General features: G+C 60.1%; 4 protein-coding genes across 4 annotated transcripts; all 4 read right to left on the reverse strand.

Moving 5' to 3' along the window:
• Positions 1–657: 657 nt before the first annotated feature.
• NUDT8 (nudix hydrolase 8) lies at positions 658–2,838 on the reverse strand. The gene is made up of 4 exons (XM_027090897.1): positions 2,600–2,838; positions 1,826–1,958; positions 1,175–1,252; positions 658–1,073 (listed from the first exon to the last, which is right to left on the reverse strand). The coding sequence occupies exons 1-4, from the start codon at positions 2,791–2,793 to the stop codon at positions 846–848; spliced, it is 633 nt and encodes a 210-aa protein (XP_026946698.1). The 5' UTR covers positions 2,794–2,838; the 3' UTR covers positions 658–845.
• A 230-nt stretch (positions 2,839–3,068) lies between these two features.
• Positions 3,069–6,497, reverse strand: TBX10 (T-box transcription factor 10). Its single transcript, XM_027089884.1, has 7 exons — positions 6,286–6,497; positions 6,092–6,193; positions 5,566–5,737; positions 4,383–4,739; positions 4,000–4,067; positions 3,691–3,785; positions 3,069–3,283 (listed from the first exon to the last, which is right to left on the reverse strand). Exons 1-7 carry the CDS (start codon positions 6,495–6,497, stop codon positions 3,093–3,095), a joined length of 1,197 nt encoding a protein of 398 aa, XP_026945685.1. The 3' UTR covers positions 3,069–3,092.
• Positions 6,498–12,303: 5,806 nt separating this feature from the next.
• ACY3 (aminoacylase 3) lies at positions 12,304–16,291 on the reverse strand. Its single transcript, XM_027089885.1, is given in 5 exon segments — positions 12,304–12,570; positions 13,140–13,167; positions 13,169–13,219; positions 14,175–14,386; positions 16,286–16,291. Coding segments are annotated over 5 exon segments (564 nt in total).
• Positions 16,292–17,652: 1,361 nt separating this feature from the next.
• On the reverse strand, positions 17,653–22,369 carry LOC113611386 (aldehyde dehydrogenase family 3 member B2-like). Its single transcript, XM_027090279.1, has 4 exons — positions 21,801–22,369; positions 20,931–21,097; positions 20,682–20,778; positions 17,653–20,133 (listed from the first exon to the last, which is right to left on the reverse strand). The coding sequence occupies exons 1-4, from the start codon at positions 22,195–22,197 to the stop codon at positions 19,949–19,951; spliced, it is 846 nt and encodes a 281-aa protein (XP_026946080.1). The 5' UTR covers positions 22,198–22,369; the 3' UTR covers positions 17,653–19,948.
• Between the last annotated feature and the right edge of the window lie 1,125 nt (positions 22,370–23,494).

The following is a 23,494-nucleotide window of genomic DNA, read 5'->3' on the forward strand; positions in this document are numbered from 1 at the left end:
TCCTGGATCCAGCTATACCTGAAGCTGGTCTATCTCTGGAGTTTGTAATCACCATTCTTCCTTTGGCAAAGTCAGCTAGTGGGCAGGGTTTTCTATCACTTGTCCTGCCTAATACTGCCCAGTCCACCGTGTCAAGGTTAGACTGCCCACCCCTTCAACTCTCTCACAGAGATTTACATGATTGAAACATAATTCCATTACATATCTGTGAATAATTAATGTACAATCACATGATTATCTGTGTGACCTGGTCTTAGATCTCCCACAGACTGAGCACCCCCAGAAGGCAGAGTAGCATCTGGCTGGTGCACAGATGGGACCCCAGCATAGCACCTGGCACATGGTGGGAGCTTGGCATGTTAGAGGTTTGCAGTAGCAGGCAGGGCTCCTTTCTGGATGCCTACTGCCCAGCACATGGTCAGCCAGGCACGGAAGATGGAACAGGAGCTCGTACAGGGTAGTGGCTAGGAGTTTGGTCTCTGGAGTCACAGAGGGCCTGGTTCAAATCCCAAACCGGGGTGACCTTGGGCAAGGTGTCTACCCTCCCTGAGCCTCAGTCTCACCAGCCAGGGACAGCGTTGGCCCCATCTCACAGGGTTGTGGTGAGAGTGAAATGAGAAAAAGACTCCAGGCACCTGGCACACAGTGAGTGGGCACAGCAAGTAACAGTGTGATTATCCAGAGGCACCCTAGCCAGGAGGCCAGCTGTCCCATGGGGTCTGCCCAAGGTCAGGGCTCCAGTGCAGAAGGTGCAGTCGCCACGGAATTGGCAAAGGCTCTTTATTCAGTCCTGGAGTGGAGCTGGCGTGGCAGGGCAAAGGCAGGGGCTGCTCAGGGCCAGGTCATCAGCCCCTGGGCAGCTCAGGGCTGGCCAGGCAGGGCTGGTAGATGCCAGGTGCCAGCAGCTGCAGGGTGAACTCAGTGATGACGGCCGTGAGCCCCCAGATCCGGTGTGGCCCGTGCAGGAAAACAGGCAGTGTGTAGCGGAAGTGGCCACCATGGCAGAAGTGGGTATAGCCCTGGTTCTGTTCCTGCAGCAGATGGGCCAGGGGCAGTGCAAACACTTCATCCACCTGTGGGCAGGAGGCAGCGAGAGGGTAGACAGAGCACTGGCCACTGCAGCCTCCGCCCATCCGGACGACCCAGACTCCACCCCTAGCATCTCCCCACTCACCTCATTGGGGTTGGGCCTGAGGCTCTGGGGATCCAGTGGGCCCACGCCGGCCAGCACCGGCACCACAGTGGTCTTTCGCTGAGGCAGGAGGAGGGCAGGCAGTCAGGGGAGGCACGCCCTCGACAGGGCTTTGGGGCTGGGGCAGGGAGCCTGAGAGGAAGACTCCAGGGGCCTTTAGCAGTGCACGCCAGGTCCACCCGGCCCCTGCCCTTGGACTCGCTCCAGCCACGCTGACTGACTCAGGCCCCCCAAACACACTGGACCCATTCAGGCCTCTGGGCCTTCGCTTTTCCTTATTTTTACTACCCTAAAATCTCCCAGTGGTCATTCAGTCCCTGCCTACCCTGCAAAGCCCTCCCCAACCTTTGTCCACGGAGCAGAGCAGAGCTGATTCACCCTGGAGCCACCTCCACCCCAGGACCTGAGCCTCAGTATCCCTCGTGAAAGGGGATAAAATACCCCTGGCCCCTTCCTGACGGGCTGTGTGAGGGTGGAACACAACTGCCAGGCAGGTGTCCCCACCGTACTCCGTGACTGCCACAGTCCATGACCACCCTCCTTGTCCCTGGGGTCCCTGCTCCTAGCCCAGGGCAAGCAGAGGGGCTGAATGGGGCAAGGGCCAGTGGTGGTTTCAGGGCCTGGCGGGCTTACCTGGTCGTGCACGGGCCTCAGGACTCCCCACACGTGCTCCTCAGGCACAACCAGGCCCACCTCCTCGCGGGTCTCCCTCAGGGCCGTGTGCACCACGTCGCGGTCAGCGGGGTCACACTTGCCTCCCGGGAAACTGAACAGGCACAGGGAGCCTGGTTCTCGGGCTGCTGGGGCCGTGGAGGGGTGGGGGTGGAGGCTGTGGCAGTGACCCACCTAAATAACGTCTCCGCCCCTAGTTTGCAGAGAGGGCTAGGCAAGCCACACGACCTCTCCAGGCCCAGTTTACTTCCCTGAACAACGGGAGTAAGGGAGAGAGGCCCTGGGGCTCAGACATGCAAACTCTGCTTATGGTGGCCCCAGAGGCGCTGACACTGACTCTAGGGTGTCCCCAGTTCCCGCCGGGGGCGGGGCCAGGGCGGGAAGCCAGGTAACCCCGCCCCGCGCGCTTCCTCGGCTCGGGGACACGAATCTCCCAGTAGTCGCTGGAAGGGGGCGGAGTCTTGCCTTTCTGGAGGGGGACACAGATCTGAACGAGGTGTCGAGCGATCCGCGCGGCGCCCGGGCAGGACCACCTGCGGCGCCAGATTCGGGGCGGAGGGACGTGGGTTGCTGACTCCCGCCATAGCCCTCTGCCTGACGGGCTCTCAGACCCAGACCCATTCTACAGAGGCGGAAACCGAGGCTCGGAAAGGCTAAGTGCCTTGCCCACGACCCTGTGGTCTCTGGGTTCAGCGGCCTCTTCCTAGAAGGGAGAGGAGTTCCCGGCCGGTGTACCTGACGTCACCCTTGTGCCTCCCGGGCAGGCGGCTGGACCGCAGCGTGTAGAGCAGCGCCGGGACCCCACGCACCGAGCACAGCGGCACGAGAACCGCGGCCGCCGCAGGTCGCGCGCGGAGCCGGGCCGTGGCCCCCGCCAGCAACCGCCGGCAGCGCCGCTCGCCCTCCGCCGACAGGCAGTCGGGCAGCATGTCCGGCCCAGCTCGGCCGGGAAACCGAGGTCACCGGGCAGAGCGCACACCCCAGGGTGTCTCGGGAATCTGGGGGGCGGGCCGTGGGAGGAGTCTGCCCGCAGGGTGGGGCTCCCGTAGCGGCACCGGCCTTGCCCACGGGGCGGGGCCCGATTAAGGGGCGGGCCCAGGCTGGGAAGGGGCCTCTCCGCGAGTTGTGGGGCGTGGCCAAGGGGCGTCACCAGATAGCCTGGACTTCCGGTAGAGGGGCGGGCCTGGGGCGGGGCGGAGCTGGCGTGGATGGTCTGGAGAGTGTCCTCTTACGAAAGCCTAGAGCAGCTGGCGTCGCGCCTGGCCCGGCGACCGGGCACGGCCGTGCTGACCGCGGGGTTCGCGAGTCGGGGTGTCTGGCTGTTAAGGCCCCGCCGGGACCCGCGTTTCTCCGCGCCCGCGGGGGTCCGGGACCTCAGAGGAAGTGCTCCAGGATGTTCGGGGTCGGCGTTTAGGGGGTCTTCGGGGCGGGAGGAAATGGTGTGAGTGGGCCCCAGACCTCCCCTCACACCTTCAGCCTTCCCGTCCCCTTCCCTGCCCCTCCCACCCCAAGTTGCCCGCCACTTAGCCTTTGTGCTTGCTCTTCCCTCTGCCTGGAATTTCTCCCCCACCTTCTCCCTCTGTCCAAACCTTTCCCAGTCCTCCAAGGCCCAGCTCGGGAACCACCTCCTCCAGGAAGTCCCCCCGACGCCCCTGCCCCTACTCTCAGCACCTCGTCCCGGCACCGTTCTCTCTGCCTCCCCCTCTCTGTCCACACAGATACCCAGGGAGCTTGCTGAGCATGCGGAAGCCCCTTCCTGGGGGCCCCGTGGCCCCGTCCACTACGCAGGCTCTGGTCCCACTGTGTCTGTGGGCTTGGGGCCTGACCTTTCTCCTGCTCTGTGGAGCCCTTCGGCAGGCAGGGGCGGAGGCTGCTGCGACTCCGGGTCCGGACGCTGAGTAGGGGCCGTGGAGATACAGGCCTGAAGGTGGGGCAAGCAGGAATGAGGCAGGGGGTCAAGATGGAGAACCCAGGCCAAGGGTCATGGTCAGAGTCAGACAGTGGGACCCCGGGACAAGCCAGTGGGTGTGACCCTGAAGGAAGGGTCGGAGGCCTTAGGAGATGCCTGGGGATAGGGATGGGGTGAGGGGGTGGGTTAGGGCAGCTGGGCGGAGCTGTCAGGGGCCAGACGGTACCAGGAGTCTGGGTCACTCTCCCTAAAGCCCTTGGCAAAAGGGTTGCTGGTGAGTTTCAGCTGGGTGCTCTGCAGAGGAGAAAGGGTAGTTATGGGCCAGCCCTGAGCTGGGGAAAGGCTGTGGGCCCCAGGCTCAGCCACCCTCTCCTCCCTGGACCACCCCGTCCCCAATCTGGAGGCCCCGGGACCTGGGCCCCTCAGCCCAGGAGCCACAGAGCCAGTGGGCATGAAGGCAGGGGAAGGACTGTGGGTAGATGCCCACTGAGTCCGGGAAGGAGAGAAGGGCAGGGGTCTGTGTGCCTGTGGGGCCTAAGAGCCTGGCGCCTCAGTTTCCCTCCTGTGAGGTGGGCTGGCAGCTGCCTCACGAGCTGTGGCCTGACCCACCCGGTGGTTCTGATATGCCGTCACGGCCGTGAACTGGGTCTCCGTGAAGATGAAGGACTTGAAGTTCTCCTGCGTGTAGCGCTCGCTGTCTTTGCGTGGGTCCACGAAGACCACGTGGAAGCGCAGCTGGTAGCGGTGCACAGGGCTGAGAATGATCTGCAGGGGGTGCGGAAGGGGTGGGACAGCAGCAAACCCTCTCTGGGGCCGAAGCCCTTCTTCCAGGGCCCGCTGCCCCCATCTGATAGCGGCGGTGCCAGGTCTGAACTTGAGAGTCTGCAGTTCTGTATCAAAGGCCCCTTTGTTGGAGGTTCCAGGCTGCTTGGTGTCTCTCACTCCCACGCCCCAGCTGTCTCGGAACTATCCGGGATCTGACCACCTTTCCCACCCCACTGGCTCCACCCCGCCAGGCCACCGTCATCTTTCTCCTGGATTTCCGCAGCTGCTTCCTGGCTGCACTCCCTTCACACAGCAGCCCCAGTGAGTCAGCTCAGAGCCCTCGTGAGCTACACAAAGTAAAGACCAGAATCCTCTCCACAGCCAACTGGCCCTGCAGAGCAGTGCTGGATGCCCCTAGGATCCCTTCCCCTCCCACTGCCCCTCTGAGCTCCACCCCAGCCAAACGGGAGTCTCCTCACAGCTTCCTCAACTCCCCAGCATTCTCCAGCCTCAGGGCCTTTGCACTTGCTGTTCCGTCTGCCTGCAACGGCTCCTCCTTCTGTACGCACAGGCTCCCTCCTCCACTTCCATCAGACCCCTCTTCAAATAGCGCCTCAGCTGCTTCCTGAGCCCCCTGAACTCAACGGCCGCCTCCGTCTCAGCCCCGCTCCCTGTTTCCTTTCTCTCCCGGCATTTATCACCCTTCTGCCGTCTGGATTCCTTTCTCTCCTGGCATTTATCACCCTTCTGCCGTCTGGATTCTTTGCTTACCATCTGCCTGGCACCCCAGGAGGTGAGCCCCTGTGAGGGCCGGGATCTTTGTCTGTTTGACACAGTGTCAGTGGTGCCGGGTTCCTGCACCTATGTGGGCCTGGCCCACCCGCCTGGCAGTCTCTGCTGTCCGACCCGCGGCCAGGTGAACTCGGGCACCAAATGCCCAGCCAGCCCTGGCTCGGGCTTCATCACAATCAGGCCTCAGCGTCCCCTGCCCTGGCCCAACCCCTCCCCACTGTGGCCCAGGCCTCACGTGGCCATTGTCGTCCAGCAGGTTGTTGGTCAGCATGAGCTTGTCGAAGGACACAATCTGGCGCATGCACTGTGCGCCCTTGGCCGGCGAGTCGGGGTGGAAGTGCACGCGGCCAGGCGTGGTTGGGTCCGCCTTGCCCGCCACCAGCCAGGCCGAGCTATGGAAGGCATGCCTGGGGACAGAGCGAGGTGGCGAGGGCGCCCCGACTGCAGTCCACGGCACCTCATCTGCTGCCCCCACCCGGAGCCAAGACTGACGGGGCATCTCTCCTACTGCCCATGCACTGGCCCCGTCGGCACATGAAGAACCGGAGGCTCCAGAGTGCCGTCTGGCCTGGGTTCACCTGCTGCATCTGCTGCCCTGGGCTAGCCCACCCTACCTGCCCAGGTGCGCCCACTGCTGCCCAGGATGGGCCCCCCCCAACACTGCTCCGACTGGCCCCTGCCTCCCTCAGGGTGCTGGTGGGGGACTACTTCCTCGACCAAGTGCCTGAGGTCTGAGTTGTGACCCCCAGCCAGGCCCGGACCTGTATCTCTTGTCATCCAAAGGCATGAAGTCCATGAGCAGGGCGAAGTCAGCCAGCGTGTCCATGCCCAGGATCTTCACCTGGAAGGTGGGGAACATCCTCCTGCAGGAGGGGCTGCTCAGCAGCTCGACTGTGGTTCCGACCTGCCCCCCACTCCCGCCACCGCCCTGCCCCCCCCCTGCCACTGCTAATACCTGCCCACCTTGGTGACAATCATCTCTGTGCCCAGCTGGTTGAATTCCTCCCACAGAGCCTTCATCTCCAGCTGAACCGTCACATCAGACACACGTGGGTTCTTGGGGCCCTGCTCTGTGGGCTCAGCCATGGCTTGGGCCCCTGTGGAGCTGGTGGAAGGGCCTGATGGTAACAGGGAGTCCAGCTGGGACTTCCAGCTGGAGCTCGTCATGGGCAAAGGGTAGGTCTCCAAGGGGGCAAATACCCCGAGGCTGGCAGAGAGGAAGGTTGGAGAGGGAGGACGGAGTGTGGGCCCCTGTTCACCTCACCCACCCCCACTCCACCCAGCCAGCCTTCATCTTTCAGGCTGCACCTAGATGCCTCTTCTTCCAGGAAGCTCCCCCTGACTGCCAGGCCTGTTTTCCCACAGGATCCCCAACTCGGCATCACTTCATGAGGTAAATGCTCACTTAAAGCTCCTGGAGACCAGAGACAGGACCTTTCAGGCTCCCCAGGGAATCTTTGAGCCATCAAGAGGCCTAGTGGCCTTGAGCAAATTGTTCCACCTCCCGGAGCCTCAGTTTCCACATCTGTCACAAACGGTTCTTAATATCTGCCTTATAGGGCTGATGTGAGGATTTGTGAGGACACACACGAGCCTGGCACACAGTAGGCCCTTCATAAAGGACATCTGTTATGGATGATGTGACACGTGGGGTCATGGGGGTGGGGGGTCTTTCTCAGCTCTGGGGAGACCTGGCTGCCTCGTGCTGCTTAAGGAATACTGAGCTGAAGGAGATCCCTGAATTACCACGAACAACTCTTACCCATCTCTGACCCCCCAAACTGGCCCAAATCCTGCCTCCAGAAGCTGGTTCTAACATCTTCTGCTCTGGCCTCCTCACGTTTTTCTAAGGAGCCCACCTTTTGATCTGCAGCCCTGGCACAAGTCTTGGCCAAAAACTTTGCCACAGCTCCACCCTTCTGATTAAAAAAAAAAAAACCTAACTATCGATACAACGAGATACTGCTTTACACCCACAGGGATGGCGATTACCAAAATCCAAAACAATCACAAAAACAAACATTACAAGTGTTGGCGGGGATGTGGAGAAATTGGAACTCTTGTGCATTGCTGGTGGAATCTCAAATGGTGTAAACCCTGTGGAAAACTGCTGACAGTCCTTCAAAATATTACAGATAGAATTACCATATGATCCGGCAGTTTCACTCCTAGGTATAAACCCAAAAGAATCCAGAGCAGGGACCCGAGCAGATATGTGTACATCGGTGTTCGTAGCAGCATTGTTCACAATAGCTAAAATGTGGAAGAAACCCTGGTGTCCATCGATGGATGAGTGGATAAGCAGAATGTGTCTATACAGACAATGGAATATTATTCAGCCTTTAAAAGGAAGGAAATCATGCCACAGGCTACAACGTGGATGAGCCTTGAGGATGTTATGCTAAGTGAAACAAGTCAGTCTCAAAAATACTGTGTGATTCCACTCACGAGAGGTGCCTAAAGGAGTCAAATTCATAGACAGAAAGTAGGAAGGTGGTTGCTAGGGACAGGGGGAGGGGAAGGGGAGTTAATGTTTAATGGGGACAGAGTTTCAGTTTTGCAAGATGCAAAAAGTTCTGGAGATGGATGGCGGTGACGGTTGCACAACAGTATGAATGTACTTAATGCCACTGAACACTTAAAGATGGTTAAAATGATAATTTTTATGTTTTGTATATTTTAACACAATTACAATTTTTAAAGCTAGGAAAAATATCCTGAGAAACAGTTTCTAGCAGCCCCGTAAGGGGCTGAGGACCTGGTAAAACCACGAGATCCTCTGGGCAGAGGTAGAATCTTGGTGTTGGATGGATGGATGCAGAGACGGATAGATAGATGGGTAGACGGAGGTTCCCGGGATGGTATAGCGTGTGATGTGCTGGCCAGAGTCAGTGCACAGTAGGTGCCTGGTAAGAGTGTGGGGCTCCGGGCCCACGGCCCCATCCTTAGCAGCCCTGAGGGCCACGTGTGAAAGTGGCACCCCACTAAAGCCCCTGGGAGTTCTGTAGTCTGGAGGTGGGTGGGTCTCACTGGGGCATGAGGGGCATGAAAGGTGGATGGGCTAATGCCCCCACCATCTAGACCAGGCCATTACACGGGCAACTGCCCATCACCCAGCTGTCCTGCTGGAGCACGTACATCATCCCGGTATCCGATGCCAGCCCCCAGGGTCCATGGTGATGCGTCCCAAGTCGGGGAGGCTCATGGCTTTGCTGGTCCTGGGGCCTTCACAGGCTGGTTACTGGCTTCCAAGTCTTCTACAAGCCTACACCCTGCCCATCCCAGTCAATGTGCCACCCCTGAGCACCCTCAATAACCCTGGGCAGGGCCCTGTCCTCTGCCCAGCTCCTCTAAAAGCCAGCAGCTCTTGGGGTCAGGAGTTGACAGTTTCCCACCGGCATGAAGTCAGGTTTGGAGGGGAAGTTAGAGGTTCCTTGTCCAGCCCCCACCAAACCTTGATACTCACGGGGTGAGGCCCAGAGAGGGGCGGAGCCAGGCCCACACTCACCAACGTCTGATAAGGCTTTCACCTCCCAGAAATGGCTGTGTCTCCCTGCCTGTCAGCACCCCTATATTTGCACTTGGGTGGCTGTGAGCCCATCGACCCCGCCCTGGGGGATCTGAGGCCTCAGCCTGGGGTGGCCCTGCCCCATGCTCTTGCCCAGGCCCTGGGTCCAGTGGCATTTCCTTGGTCCCCACGCCCAGTCCCTGGCCCCACCCCACTCACCCCGGAGCCTGAGCCCACCCATGGGGCTCCCTTGGCCGCCTGCCCCATACCTGCCATGGGGACAGCCCGGATTTCCGGCTCCTGGAGAAGGGCGGCTCAGCTGGGGTCCCTGCGTGTCCCGCCTCCGGTCAGTGCCTCCCGGTCTCCTGGTCCATTTGGCAGCACGGCTCAGCTCTCGGGCCCTCACTCAGTCCCCAGTCTCCTGGCAGGACTGGCCTTCCCTCCTCAATCGCCCAGGTCTTGGTTCTCCACCCAAGCCAGGCACCTGGTCTCTGTAGGCAGGACCCTGGCTCTGGGGTGTGCACAGCCCCTTCTCCAAGCCACCCTCGTACTGGACTGTGCAAGGCCCCCGGCTGGGCTGGTGCAGCTTCAGGTGCGATGCCGTGGGGGAGGAGGGCAGGTGGGAAGGCTCTGACGTGGCAAAGCCTCCTCTCCCTCTCCCGGTCCCCCCTCCCGGCTTCCTCCCTTCCCCAGCTAGGAGCCCCCCAGCCATTCCTGATCAATGGGCCCAGACACAGGGTAAGGGCCCATCTCGAGGACAGGCTGGGTGATCTGCAGGGGCCCACGCCTGGTTGACTGGAGGGGCCGGGGCTGACAGGGCCTCGGGGAGGTCAGGGGGCTGCGGTGGTGCCAGGAGCATGGAGGGGTGAATGGCAGAGGCGAAGCTCTCTCCCCAGGACCCAGACACCTGACCTGGGGCTGCTGGTGTGGAATCACCAGGGAGCTTGAGCAGGAAAGGCAAGGGGGCAGCAGCCGCAAGTACCAGCAGAGGCAGAGCCCCAGGACTGGATGGCAGGAAGCCAGGTCCTCCTGACCGCTCGGCCCGAGCTATGAGTTATGCAACGCTGCCAGGACCATGACATCTCCGTGCCTCAGTTTCCTCAACTGAACTAAGTGCATAATCGCCTCTGCCTGGGATGGGCTGGCCCAGCCTGGGGGGCAGTAAGCTGTCCCCATCCTGGTTGACGGTGCCTACACAGTCCCCACAGGGGGGGATGCTGGCCCAGGTCAGAGGCCTCTGGGGCGTGTCCTGACCAGACACCTTCCCCAGGCGGCCCCTGCCTGTCTGGGGCTGGGCATTCAGGGAACACACAGATCTCCAGTCAGGAAGGCAGAGGAGGGGGGTTCCCCGAAGCTGGTGTCTGCCATGTGGTGCAAGGAGGGTCATCAGGCTAGATCCCGGTTAGCCCACTACAGGAGGGAGCATCGCAGGCTAGCCCCCAGGCCGGAGCACTAGGTGAGAGCCCACCGAGCTGGGCATGCTCGACTGGGGTCCCCAAAGGCGGCTGGACCCCCACACCTCCTCCAGAGTCTGGCACTGGGAACAAGGGGTTGGCAGAGGCCATACCTAACAGGGGGCAGAGAGGGGCTGCTCCTCTCGAGTGTGACACCCTGGCCCCTCCCAGAGCCACATGTCACATGTCAGGGGCAGACCTCTCCTCCCTTCAGCTCAGGGAGGCCTGCTGCTTCCACCCCCTGTGCCCCCGGTCCCTGCCTGCCAGGCTGGGAGGATTCCCTCGGGGAGAGCATGGGCCGACCCCTGGCATAGACCCACGGCCAGCTTTGGGAGGAAGGCTGCACCTGCACTGGAGTCTGCTGCTGGGCAAGATGGGGGAGAGTTCTCTGCGCCTGTGTTGGAGGGTCCCAGCAGCCCCCAGGTGCCACCCTGTCCCAAGATGCACAGTGGGGCAGGTGAGAAATAGGCAGGTGATGGAGGGGTTTGGGGGATCTGCACCAGTCCTAGTGGCTCCCCCTCAACCCGGACTCCCAGGGGTCCGGGGTTCTGCTGGCTCCTGGTGTGTGTGTGCTTGCACATGCCTTTGGTCCGTGTGCTGGGACACCCCCGCCCCATACACACACATGCTCATGCGTACATGGGCACACTCACATGTCAGCCCAAATGCATAAACGAACTCAAGATCTGATGACCTGCCACCACTCCTGTGCACATGTGCACACGCTCCTCTTACACACACACACACAAACACATACACACCATGCACACAGGCACGCTTCCCTTTACAGCCTCCTCCCCGGCCAGTCTGCCCTTCCTGCCAGGGGCGCCTGCTGGCCCCCTGCCGCCTCATCCCTCTTGCCTGCCAGCCTGTCCCTGGTGCCCCGCATATCCTTCCCACCTTCTCATCTCGCTGCTCAATAGCAGAAGTCAGCGTGGCAGCTGTGCCCGCGGGGAGATGGCTGAGCCAGGCGGCGGGGGTGTAGAGGGCCCAGAGAGTGATGCCTGGAGAGGACGGAGCTCTGGGCTCCACCAGCCCCACTGTCAGGCAGGAGCGATGCTCTCAACACGGGGCGGGGTGGGGTGTGGGCCCCGGGGGTGGAGCATGGAAAGTGTGAGGCTGTGTCCAGGCATCATCCCACCCCATCCAGTTCAGCCCTGCTGTGGACACCCTGCAGAGAGTGCCTGGGGCAGGACTGAGGGGACCCCAGCCGCAGACCCTGTGCCCACTCCCTCCCCGACGCTGACTTCTGTCCTGGGTGGTGCAGGAGACTTCTGCCTGCCCTACCTGCCCTACCTGCACCTCTTCCCTGCATCCCTGTGCCTGGACGGCTGTCCTGGGTGGGGAGAGCCTTGTCGAGCTGCACCTCTTCCCCAGCCTTGACGCCCCCTGAGCCCCCATGAGCCCTGAGCTCATTACACACCTGGAAATGCACATCTGGGCTGTGCCACCAGCCACATATGGATCCCCCGGAAGAATGCCCAAGGTACTGAGGCTCTCAGAAACACATGTGTGTGCAGATGCCCCCCCACACACACACACACAACCACGGAGCACCTGGGGCAGGCACACGCCTGGACACCCACACACACGGGCACACAGAGATCGACTTTCTGGCCCTGGGAATGCAGAGGGGTTGGAGCCCTCCTCTGGGTCATGGCCTCTGGAAGCCCCTCTGCTGGCCCCAGGACAGTACTTCTCCAAGTCCCCCCCAACATACACACACACTATGGGATCTTCCCCCTGGGCACTGATGAAAAAGCGTGGGCACAGAGACAGCCACCCCCGGCCCCAGTACACACAGAATGTCCAAGACCACCCTGAGCCAGACCTGCCCCAGACCCTGAGGTCACAGAGAGGGGCCGTGCAGGTGAGAGGACATGAACCATGGACCCCTGGACATCTTCCATTTTATAGAATGGGAAACTGAGGCAGGGAGGTGTGGGGATATGGCAAGAAACATGGTACACAGTGGGTGGCAAAGGGAGGGCCCTGGGCTCAAGATTGTGCCTCACGACCCCCTGTTCAGAAGGGAGGGCTGATGCCGGGCAGATGTGGCCTGGATCAGGGACCCTGGCGGGGTGGAGGCCACTGCGGGCAGGGCAGGCACGGAGAACGTGAGCTTCTCAGTCTGGAGGAAGGCAATGCCCTCCTCGTAGTAGGCAAGCTCGTTGATGAACACAGGGTCCATGGTGGACTCCCCCTCATAGAGCACGTCCTCACCGCTGAACATCTGGAAGATGGGTGCGCCAGGCCGCAGTGGCTCAAAATCTCAGTCCTGGGAGAAGAGCCAAGGACCAAGGTTGCTGGGGCTGACCTCTGCCCTGGCCTCAGTGCGGGCCACCCCAGCAGGGACTGCCTAAGAGATGCTGCTCACTTATGGCCCTGCCCACTTGCTCCTTCACTTCCTCGATCAATGCAACAGGGTGTCTGCTGAGATGCCAACTGGCTCTGTGTCTAGAAATGGAGACACCAGTCACCTTAAAAAGGCACTTGTCATTGTGGAAGTGTACCCTAGTGGTTACGGGCACAGATAGTGAAGCCTGCGTCCAAAGCCTTGCTAGCTGTGTGACCTTGAGCAAGTCACTTAACCTCTCTGTTCCTCAGCTTCCCCATCTGTAAAATAGGGATTATTCTATCTCCTCCTATTATCCTGAAGTCTAAATTAAACAGCTAATAGTGCTTAAAACAGTGCCTGACACATAGTGAATATAATATAAAAGTTTATTAGATAAATTTTTAAATTGTGGGAGAAATCACTCAAAATGTCTCTTATTCAGCATCCACAAGGAAGATGGGTGGTGGCGCAGGTGCGTGGCATAAACGTAGGTGCCTTCCAGGGGAGGCCGTGGTGTTGTGAAGGTCTGGGATAAGTAGAGGCCCGGCCCGAGGCCTTGGGCCCCAGCAGCTGGTTCAGGTCTCTGGCCCTGGCATTTCAGGGGCGAAGATATAGTGTCAGCCCCTGACAGTCTCCGTCAGTGATCAGAGTGTGTGAGTGGTGCGGGGGAGGGCAGCCTTGTGCCACCGACAGGAGTGAAGCCCCTGAGACCCTGCAGGAGGGACAGAGCAGCTCAGGGGCTCATGTGGCTGCCTGCCCCCTCGCACGGCCCCAAACGCTCGGCCTGGCCCTGCCCACCCGCCTCATCAGCTCTCACGCCGGCCACACCTCCAAGCACTGTGCTGGTCTCGCCTTCAGGCCTCCTACCTGCTGGGCCCTTCCCTGGAACTCCTCTCCTCTCCACCTGGTTAACTTACACTCACCCTTTGGGGCTTGGCTGAGACCCCGCCTCCTTCCGGAAGCCTTCCCTGACTGCCCTTGACCAAGTTAGATGCTTCGTGTAGCCCCCAGCCCTGCCTTTAGCCTCCTGGTTTGTGGTCACTGAGTCCTTTCTCTGTCCTTAGTAAGCTGAGGACAGCGCCTCAGTCCTATACCCCATTCTCTCACCCGAGCTGGCCTGAGATGGGGCTCAGAGGTGGGGCTCGGCCAGTATCCACTGAAGGAAGGTATAAACAGTGGTTGCGTAAACGCAGCCTGTGGGGGGCTGATCTGAGGCAAGCCCCGGGTCTGGGGAACCCAGAAGAGGCCCCGTCTCAGCCTGGGATCCGGAAGGGCTTCCTGGAGAAGGTGACATCAATTTGAATTTCTCTAAACTGAAAAGGGAGGAATGGGCATCACAGGCAGAAGGGTGCCTCCTGCCGGGTGGAGGGACTGGACCAGCTTAGCAGGTGGGGGCCCTTGGCAGCCCTGCACTTGGCAGCCCTCCAGGGCTCTCTCTGGGGGAGTAGTCTTCATCTCAGGCTTTAAAGAGTCCCTACAAGCAATTTCCCAAAGCCTTGTGCAGCTCCCCAGCGGGAGCTGTAGCAGCAGGGCAGGGTGCTCACCTGAGGAAGGACGCGGTGAAGGCATGACTGAGGTCATGGCCCACGTAGCGGCAGCAGGCGGCTGAGGCCACCAGGTTGGCCAGCAGCACAGGCATGGTGGAGAAGCTGAGTCTCTGCCCCTCCCCGGGGACCCGCAGCCAGTGCCGGGCCAGGTAGGCACTAGCTGTCTCATTGCCGTGAGTGGCCCTGGTCACTGCCACGTGGTGCAGGGCCTCTCAGGGCACCAGCAGCCAGCACGTCGCCGTGTGGGGTGGCGCACCTGGCGGGTGGACCTGCTTAGGCAACCCTGGCGCCAGCACAACGCCCAGTGCTCAGAGCTGGGCTAGTGGTGGTGAGCTCCCTGAGGCCTGAGGAGCACAAGCCAGGCGGGGCGGTTGCTTGTCCAAAGCCGTGGCTGGATGTTAGCTCAGCGGTGTCCCACCTGCACCTCCAGTAGCCCAGGTTGGTCCCTCCTGGTGCCTGCAGTCCCTCCACTGGCACCCTTCCCTTGAGGGTAAGCATTGCCCTCCCCTGCCTTTCTCTGAGGAGATCATTTCTCTGCTCCCTTTGGAGAGAAGGGGTTTCTTTCTCCCAAGTTGAGAAAAGGGGCCCAGACTTGGGAAGATGGATTCACCAAGGCACACTCCCTATAGCAAGAGGGCTGTGCTCCCATTTTATAGATGGGGAAACCGGGCACAGCAGGGGAAGTGGACGGTGTCACAGGAGCTGGCTGTGGAGTGTCGGGTTCCAGGCGACTCCTGTTCCTTCCTGCCCCTCCCGCATGCTCCTCTGAGCTGGTGCAGGGGCCTTAGGGAAGAAGGGGTGGTTACCTGTCAGTGCAGGTCTCAGCTGCCTGGGCCACCAGGGCTGGGATGTGCACCTCCTGGAACGATGGGTATTTATGGGCCAGGAGATCCCTGGGCAGGAAGTGTCTGTGCTGAGTTGGTAGAGAGCAGGGGGCAGGAGTGGGTGATGGGCTGAGGTCCACCCTGAGGTCAGTAGTGCTGGGGTCTCCCTGCCTGCCTCTACCTCACACTGTTGCTTGCTGTTGCCGTGGTCCACTGAGTCCAGGTCCTGCAACCACGCCCCTGCTCTTGCCCTTGGTCCCTCCTCTGGGAATCTCAGTATTCCCGCCTCCTGGGGCCAGCTGGGGCTCCCGCTGGGGAGCTGCACAAGGCTTTGGGAAATTGCTTGTAGGGACTCTTTAAAGCCTGAGATGAAGACTACTCCCCCAGAGAGAGCCCTGGAGGGCTGCCAAGTGCAGACCGTTCATTGCCCAGGTGTCCAGCCAAGGAAGGGCAGGCCTGGAATCCACCACTGGCTGAGCCATGGGCCACCACCAGACCAGGCCACCACAAGTTGCCTGTTGAGATGGTGCCTTGGTGGCCACCCAGATGAGGAATATCCCCCTCCCTCCATCCCTTCAGCAACATGCTTCTGTCCCTGCGGCCCTCAGAGGACCAGGGTCACTCCTGGGTCACACTTTACCCTAAAGGGCTGTGAGCTGTGGGGTCCCAGCTTTACAGCTCTTTGGTGCTTTAAACAATTTCTAAATATTTCATTGTTTTTGATCGTTTTCAGGGACAGGTATGACTCAAATGATTCAACTTGCTTTGTTTTGGAAATGACCCTCAGATCCATTTTATAGATGTGGAAACTGAGGCTCAGACAGGATGCCCAAGAGTACCCAGGGCACTAGAGGCAGAACTGGAATTGGAACCTGGGAGGTGTCCAATCTGAGCCCACTCTCCTCTTGCTGCTCTCAAGGGACAAGGGGGTAAGGATGAAGGCTAAGTCCCCCGCACGTGGCCCCAAGTCCTGTCCTTTCCCCAGGAGCCGAGGGTGGTCCAGTGGTCCCTGAGTAGAAAGGCACTGCTGGGCAGTGACCGACAGGTCACCAGTGCCTCCTGTGTGCCAGCACTGGGGCCCTGAAGCTGGGCCGCCCCCAGGCGTCTGGTCCCAGGCCTTCTTCACGACCAGGCTGAGTCCTCCCAGGAGGTGTCAGCCCAGCTCCAGAACCAGGCCCAGCAGCTGGGGCTCCCTCCAGGCCAGCCCTCTTTGCAGCTGCTCAGATCACAGGCAACTCCTCCTGAGGGCTGGGCTCACCTGCACTTTCCTGCTCTCCTGCTCACCCCCATAGGTGGAGCTGTGGGACCTGTCAGGCCTGCTGGTACCTCAGTAGGGTAGCCCGGGGGCGGGGGGGGGGGGTGGTCACTGAATCTTCATGGGCAACGGCCCTGGCGCCGCAAACGGAGGACAGCTACCATTCGCTCTGTTCGTGGGGCTGGACCTGGGCTCTGGGAGGTTGAGCGACTCGGCCGACCCCCTGGCCAGGGGTGGTGGAGGGAGTCAGTGGGGTGTGTGCCTCCCTCCGGGTCCCTGCTCCCCGCTTCGCTCAGGGTAGGGGCCTCGAGGCCCTGCTTTCTAAGGCAGAAGCCGCAGTCTTTGAGAGGCCCCCCCAGGCTGCCGGGCTTCTGCTGATCCTCTGGGTGCTGGGCCTCTTGGGAAGGAAGGAAGGGTCTGAGCACCAGCCCTGGCTATCTGGGGGGTTGCTGGAGACCAGAATGCTTCCTGCCAGGAGGTGGTGGGCCCCCAGCTCTGGGGAGGACAGCCTTAGGGGGTCCTGGAAAGTTTCACTTCCCTGGGCTGGGGTCTAGCGTCACCCTCTTAGAAGGTATATATATATATTTTTTAATTAATTTATTTTTTAAATTGAAGTATAGTTGATTTACAATATTGTTTTATATATATATATTCTTTTAAAAATTATTTTAATTTTTTAAATTAATTCTTCATTATAGGTTATTACAAGGTATTGAATATAGTTCCCTGTGCTATACAATAGGACCTTGTTTTTATTTTATATATGGTAGTATGTATATGTTAATCCCATACTCCTAATTTATCCCTCCCCCACTTCCTCTTTGGTGACCATAAATTTGTGTGTTTTTTTAGTTTTTGTTTTAAATTTATTTACTTATTTATGCTGTGCCGGGTCTTAGTTGCGGCATGCGAACTCTTAGTTGCGGCATACATGCAGGATTTAGTTCCCCAACCAGGGATCGAACCTGGGCCCTCTGCGTTGGGAGCACAGAGTCTTAAACACTGGACCACCAGGGAAGTCCCCATATATTTGTTTTCTATGTCTGTGAATCTGCTTCTGTTTTGTAAATAAGTTCATTTGTACTAATTTTTAGATTCCACATATAAGTGATATCATATAATATTTGTCTTTCTCTGACTTACTTCACCTCATGTGATAATCTCTAGGTCCATCCATGTTGCTGCAAATGGCATTATTTCATTCTTTTTATGGCTGAGTAATATTCCATTGTACATTTGTACATTACATTGTACATTCCTTATCCATTCATCTGTCGTTGGACATTTAGGTTGTTTCCATGTCTTGGCTATTGTAAATAATACCACTACAAACATTGGGGTGCATACATTTGTTTGAATTAAAGATTTCTCCAGATATATGCCCAGGAGCGGGATTGCTACATCATATGGTCGCTCTATTTTTAGTTTCTTTAAGGAATCTCCATACTGTTCTCCAAAGTGGCTGCACTGACTTATATTCCCACAAAAAGTATAGGAGGCTCCCCTTTTCTCCACACCCTCAGAAAGTGTTTATAGAATGCAAGGGCATCTGGGAGCCAGGGCAAGAGCTCCCAGGAACAGCAGCCCCCAATCCCAACTGAGTGTGCAAGCTCATGTGTGTGTGCGCTGGTGTCTGAGGATCTGTGTATTCACGTCTGTGCTGCGTGTACCAACGTGTGTGCGAGCCACAGCAGTGAGAACAGTCTGGAGGTGGGCCTGCTGAGTCACACCTCTGAGTCCCAGGAAGTAGAGGGGGCCCCCAGCCCCCACTGGCTCTGACACCCCTCCCTGACAAGCTGTGTGACTTGGGGAGTCAGTGCCCTCTCTGGGCCTTGGCTCCTGCCTGTGAAATGGGAATGAGGCTCCCTCCTGGGTCCGGGCAGCTGTGAGGAGTAAGGGAGCAAAGGGGCAGGTGCAAGCTTGGAGAACGGACACATGCGCAGCAGACCCTGGCCTGCTGGAGGGCAGAGGCATCGTGAGTATCCAAAGGTCCGACTTCTTCACTGCAGTTGAGGAAACGGAGGCCCAGAGCGGGGTCAGAACCTGAACCATCCCACAAAATCGTAAGTCTTGGCTCAGGAGAGCCACGTGACCCGGGAGCCACACCCACGGGCCACTTTGTTTTTTGTTGTTGCCGCTACTGTTGGTTTTGGCCACACCGCAACATGCGGAATCTTAGTTCCCCAACCAGGGATCAAACCCGCACCCCTTGCAGTGGAAGCATGGAGTCTTAACCACTGGACTGCCAGGGAAGTTCCTGTCCAGGGGCTTTGGAGCCCCTGCCTGTCCCTCTACCATCCTGACCGGGTTCTGAGTCCCACTTTGGCCTCTGCTCACCCCCTCCTGTCAGCCTTTCACAGTACCCTCATATCAGGTGTTCCTTTATGACCCCAGGACCACTCTGCCCACTCCTTCTTGCTGGCCTAGTGTCCTGGGGTGGGGGTGGGAAGAGGAATCACCCCATATTGTTGTTTTTCTTAATGACCCACTCTGGACTGTGGCCTGTTCCCAGGGTGGAACCAGCATCTAAGGGACCCTGGGACCACCCCCAAGCCTGGGGACAGCAGCATGCCATGATTGCTGGACAAGCAGAGGCTGCTGTCACAAAAACTGTGACTGTGACAGAGCCCTGGGAAGCTCTAGGAGGTGTGTGGCCAGGGGCACCTCTGCAGCCGGGGCCTCTGCCCAATGCTGGCTTAACTTACATGAGGGTGTGGACCCTACTGTGTCTGGGGTGGGGGCCCCTGGGTCCCAGACACATATGATTCCATCTAACACTCACACCAACTGTAAGAGGTAGGTGGGAACCCCATTCTACAAGATAAGGCTCAGAGAAGTTAAGGGACCTGCCCAAAGGCACCCAGTAACAATGTGGCCATGGACTGACGCAAACCCAAGCTTTCTAGGTGACGGAGCTACTGCAGGGACGGGTAGGGTTCTGTGTGAGCCAGATGAGGGCCACGAGACCATAAATCCCACTGTCACTCAGCTCTGCCCTGCTTTACCGTATAAACTCAGTTCAGCCCTATCCTGGCTCTAAATCTGTTTTCCCATGTGTCAGATGAAGAGACCAGATTTAGATTCTGCCCGCCCTGACCTCTCTCTGGGAGATTAGAGCAGGAATGGCGATGTGGCCAGCATGAGCACAACCCCGTCCTGTGCCCATAGCAGACATCACTAATCAACCATTGCACTCCTTCCTATAGATTCCACACACACCATCAGAGTCCTTGTAAATAACGCACTTCAGGCCAACACCAGCGACTGGCCAGACCTGAGTTCAAGATCAGATCACTTCAGGTGAGACAAACCCAGCTCCCCAAACCAGGTGTGACTGGAGCTGTTAGAAATCACTCTGTATTTTGGGAGCTTATTTTTAGATCTGACGTGAGGGAGTCTTTTCTAACCACCAGAGCTGCCCAACCTTGGGGGTAAGTTCTCTGTCATCAGATATGTTCAAGCAGAGGGTCAACAAATCTGTCAGGAGGCTGCAGAGAGGACTTTGGCCCTGAAAGGGGCTGGACTAATGTCCCAGAGGTCCTGCCCAGCCAGGGGTCTGTTCAGACAAAGCCCCAGGAGCAGGATCTTTGTGTTCCTGGACAGGACACCAGCCTTTGGGGGGCCACTGAGCACCTGGGCAACAGCAGGACAGGGGGGTCGTGGGGATGGGGCACTGGAGATGGACAGGGTGCTCACAGAAGGAGGCAGCCCTGGTTGCCCAAGGCCCAGCTGAGCAGCTGCTGTGTGCAGGCAGAAAAGGGCGAGTAGCGGATGTCCTTGAGCTTCTTCAGGCCCGAGGGGGAGAGCAGGCAGGCGCGGTGGTGGGAGAAGGCGTCGAAGGAGAACTTGCTGTGGTAGCTGCCCATTCCGCGGTTGTGTGCATGGGCACGGAAGTGAGGGCCCGTTCAGCAGCAGCCCACCGCCCAGCAGGGAGCTCAGGGAAAGCCAGGCCATTCTAAGAGCCATTTTGCAGGTAAGGAAACTGAGGCCTTGAGAGGCCTGGGGCCTGGATCAACAGTGAGGGAAGGCAAAACTGGGCCTTCCTGGGTCTGGGGTGCCAACCTGAGCTTCCCTGGGAGTTGGGGCTGGAGGGTGAAGGAGGGCAGGGCTCAACGACTCCCCCTAGTGGCAGGGACGGCAGAGTCGGGTAGATGAAGCCCTCCTTGCCTCCAAAGGGGCCGCTGCTGATCCGGTGAGTGTCGCCCCTCTGAGCTCACAGAGGGGAGTCCGTGGCCCTGAGAAGCGGCACCCAGAGTCACAGCAGCAGCAGTGCACAGGCTCCATGGCGGCCAGCCTGGCTCTGCCTGCCGGGTCCCACCTTGGCTCTGCCCCCTCCCCCTTCAGGGGCTCTGCTCGCCCACACAGAACTTTTGCACGACTGAGGACAAGAGGGCCGCCCCGGGGCAGGACAGATAGAGAGGGCACCTCGTCGTCCAGGCGGGAGCTGCCCCGGCCAGGGCAGACAGTTGGCCAGCCACGTGTTGCCAGCTTCTTGATGCTGCCCCCTGTCTCTGCCAGGCACCTGTGTGCAGGGAGCCGTTGTCCAGTGGCCTGGATTATAGTCACACAGGAGGCACCTGCTGCCCTAACCCTCACAAGTGGGCCGGGAAAGGGGAGGTGACCGGTCTCACCCTTTTGGGCCCCTCTGTTGCTCCCACCTCTGTCCAGCCCCACCTGGCTGCTGTTGGAGAAGGCGTACAGGGCCAGGGGCTTCTCCCGACGGCGGATGAACTCGATGGCCTCGTCCAGGCTCCTCACGGTCATGATGGGCAGGATGGGCCCGAAGATCTCCTCCCGCATCACCGGCTCCGTCTCCTGCACGCCCACCAGCACCGTGGGAGCTGCCCGGGCACAGGGCACGGCTCAGCCCCAGGGGTGGGGCCTCGGGCAGGCAGGGCCCAGGGACTCAGGGCTCCAGGCTCAAGGACGTTCTGGGGAAGGTGATCTCCCCACAGCCCCCGGGAAGTGACCTTGAGGGGCTCCCCAGCCTGACCGGGGCCCGTGGGGCCCAGAGAGCCCCTCAGCCTTGGTCTTACAGTCAGAGGGTGACCGGACCTGAGGTCCCGGGTCCCAGCCTGCGGGGGAGCAGCGTCACCCTCTGAGCCGTTCGGCCTGGGAGACTGGGGCTGCTTTGTTCACAGCGTAGCGGGTGCTCAGGACGGGCTGTTGAAATTCAGAACCAGGAATCGTGGGCTCATAGGACCTGGGGTCACGGCCCCGTGGAGCAGCAGATCTTGGGGCTGAAGTTTGGAACCTGAGCCCTAGAACTCCGGGGTCTGAGCTTGGAGAATCCAGAGCCTGGGCCAGAGGGCTGAGTCGTGGGGTCACAGGCTCGGACACGGCAACGCGGAACACTGGTGTCACAGAATCGTGGCACCAGAGCCGTGGACCAGGCTGGGCTCTAGCAGTGGGGTCGGGGAGCCTCAGGGCCCGAGGTTACAGGCTGGGCCCAGACTCGGGGCCCAGCCGTGGCCCCCAGCGTGGGGGGGCCTTAGCTGGGGTGGGCTGGGAGTGGGGCACAGTGGCAGGGAGGGCGGGACTCACCGATGTAGCGATCGCTTTCATCACTCTGGCCCCCGATGGCCACGTGGCCACAGCTCAGCAGGCCCCGGAGCCGCTGGAAATTCTTCTCACTGATGATGCGGCCCAGGTCTGGGGAGCTCTGGGGGTCTTCGCCATAGAAACGGGTGATGGCACTCTGCAGGGCAGGCAGCAGTCGAGCCTGCGTTTCGGGGCTGCACAGGATATAGTCGGGGGCCACGCAGGTCTGGCCGGAGTTGAAGTAGTGGAAGAAGGCCACGTGGTTGGCCACGGTCTGGGGGTCGCAGTTGTCGTCCACGTAGCAGGGGTTCTTGCCCCCCAGCTCCAGCGTGACGGGTGTCAGGTGCTTGGTGGCAGCAGCCATGACGACCTTGCCTACTCGGGGGCCCCCTGGGGACATGAGAGTTGACCCCAAGCCTCAACTGCCCTTGGCCAGATGGTTCAGGCACCACCTTCCCAGCCCGTCCTGGTTCACCCACTGGGTTATGCCCCCTGCCTGCTGCCCCCGGATCCGACCGTGCCAGGCCCTCCTGCCTGGGTTGATTGCCACCTGGGACGCTTCACCCCACTGGCCACCAGCAGCGCGCAGTTCCCTGAGGGGCGGGGCGGGGCGGGGCGAGGGGGGGTGGGGCAGGGCGGGGCGGGGCGAGGGGGTGGGGTGGGGCGGGGTGGGGAGAGGGGGTGGCCAGTTGTAGCCACTCCCCGTCTCCATTCAGTCCTCACACCTGCAGGGCAGGTGCCGGCCTTACTCCACCTTCAGGGGAAGAATATGGTACAGAGAGTTGCCCTACCGGCCCCAAGGTCACACAGCCTGAGGATGGTGGGCCAGATGGGAACCAGGCCTTCTTAGCCACCTGGTGCCCCTCTTTCCTGTCTCTGTGGGTGGCTGTGAGGCCACGAGGCTGGGGGGACTGGCAGGGGGCAGGAAGGAGGAGGCTCTCTATCACCTGCCGCGAGGGCGCCCACCAGGGGCACCAGGGGTAGATACGGGGGTAGTTCCAGGGGGCGATGATGAGCCCCGGGCCCAAGGGCTCCTTTCGGATGAAGGCCGAGTCCAGCGGCATGAGCCGGGGTTTGGGACAATGAGGCCCCACCGAGGATCACCCCAAAGCCCACTCCCCCAGAGTCCTCGAGCTGCCTGTGCAGTGGAGTCCCCACAAGGAGACAGAGGTCCCGAGAAAGTCAACGACTCTCCCTGGGCCTGGGCCGAGCTGCCCTGGAATTGCCCCTGCCTGGCCCGTGGGCTCACCCTGGCGGGGCGTCCATGGGAAGGCCTGCGGCAGGGCTGACTGCGGCCTTGGAGCCCATCCGGGCTTTGGCCTGACGTCCAAGGGAGCCCCAGTGGGGCTGAGAGTGGAGAGGGATGGGGTATGGGGGTGGGAAGAAGGAGCCCAGCAGGGCCTCTGGGGGGGAACTGCCTGGACCTTGAGCAAGGAAGTGCTCTGAGCACCCCAGCTGAGGCCACGAAACCGTACCATTGCCTGTGCCTCTGCGTCTCTGTCTGTCTGTCTGTTTGTCTCTCTTTCTCTGTGTGTGGACGTGAGTCGCCCTCAGAGTCCAGCAGCATCCCACAGGCCCTGAGCCCAGGACCTCTGCCTCAGAGCGTTGGCCATGGAGTGAGACGGGTCTCAACGTCCCCCGTGGGCACCCTGCGGGCCGGGGGCCCCATCGGCACCTCCCCCTCCTCCTGTCTGAAC

The sequence above is a fragment of the Aethalodelphis obliquidens genome, unplaced genomic scaffold (assembly GCF_003676395.1).
Source record: "Aethalodelphis obliquidens isolate GAN/ISIS:26980383/991018 unplaced genomic scaffold, ASM367639v1 scaffold69, whole genome shotgun sequence".
NCBI classification, from domain to species: Eukaryota; Metazoa; Chordata; class Mammalia; order Artiodactyla; family Delphinidae; genus Aethalodelphis; species Aethalodelphis obliquidens.

Excerpts from the sequence above, each read along its gene's own strand:
- NUDT8 (XM_027090897.1), bottom strand. The coding sequence starts at position 2,793 with ATGCTGCCCGACTGCCTGTCGGCGGAGGGCGAGCGGCGCTGCCGGCGG. Across the intron at positions 1,959-2,599 it reads AGGCACAAGGGTGACGTCAG|TTTCCCGGGAGGCAAGTGTG; the intron begins GTACACCGGCCG and ends GTGCCTGTTCAG. Across the intron at positions 1,253-1,825 it reads TGAGGCCCGTGCACGACCAG|CGAAAGACCACTGTGGTGCC; the intron begins GTAAGCCCGCCA and ends CTCCTGCCTCAG.
- TBX10 (XM_027089884.1), bottom strand. The coding sequence starts at position 6,497 with ATGACGAGCTCCAGCTGGAAGTCCCAGCTGGACTCCCTGTTACCATCA. Across the intron at positions 3,786-3,999 it reads GAGAGTGACCCAGACTCCTG|GCCTGTATCTCCACGGCCCC; the intron begins GTACCGTCTGGC and ends CCCCACCTTCAG. Across the intron at positions 3,284-3,690 it reads CTCCACAGAGCAGGAGAAAG|ACCCCCTAAACGCCGACCCC; the intron begins GTCAGGCCCCAA and ends CCCGCCCCGAAG.
- LOC113611386 (XM_027090279.1), bottom strand. The coding sequence starts at position 22,197 with ATGTCCCCAGGGGGCCCCCGAGTAGGCAAGGTCGTCATGGCTGCTGCC. Across the intron at positions 21,098-21,800 it reads TGAAAGCGATCGCTACATCG|CTCCCACGGTGCTGGTGGGC; the intron begins GTGAGTCCCGCC and ends GTGCCCGGGCAG. Across the intron at positions 20,779-20,930 it reads CCTTCTCCAACAGCAGCCAG|GTGCCTGGCAGAGACAGGGG; the intron begins GTGGGGCTGGAC and ends CCCTGCACACAG.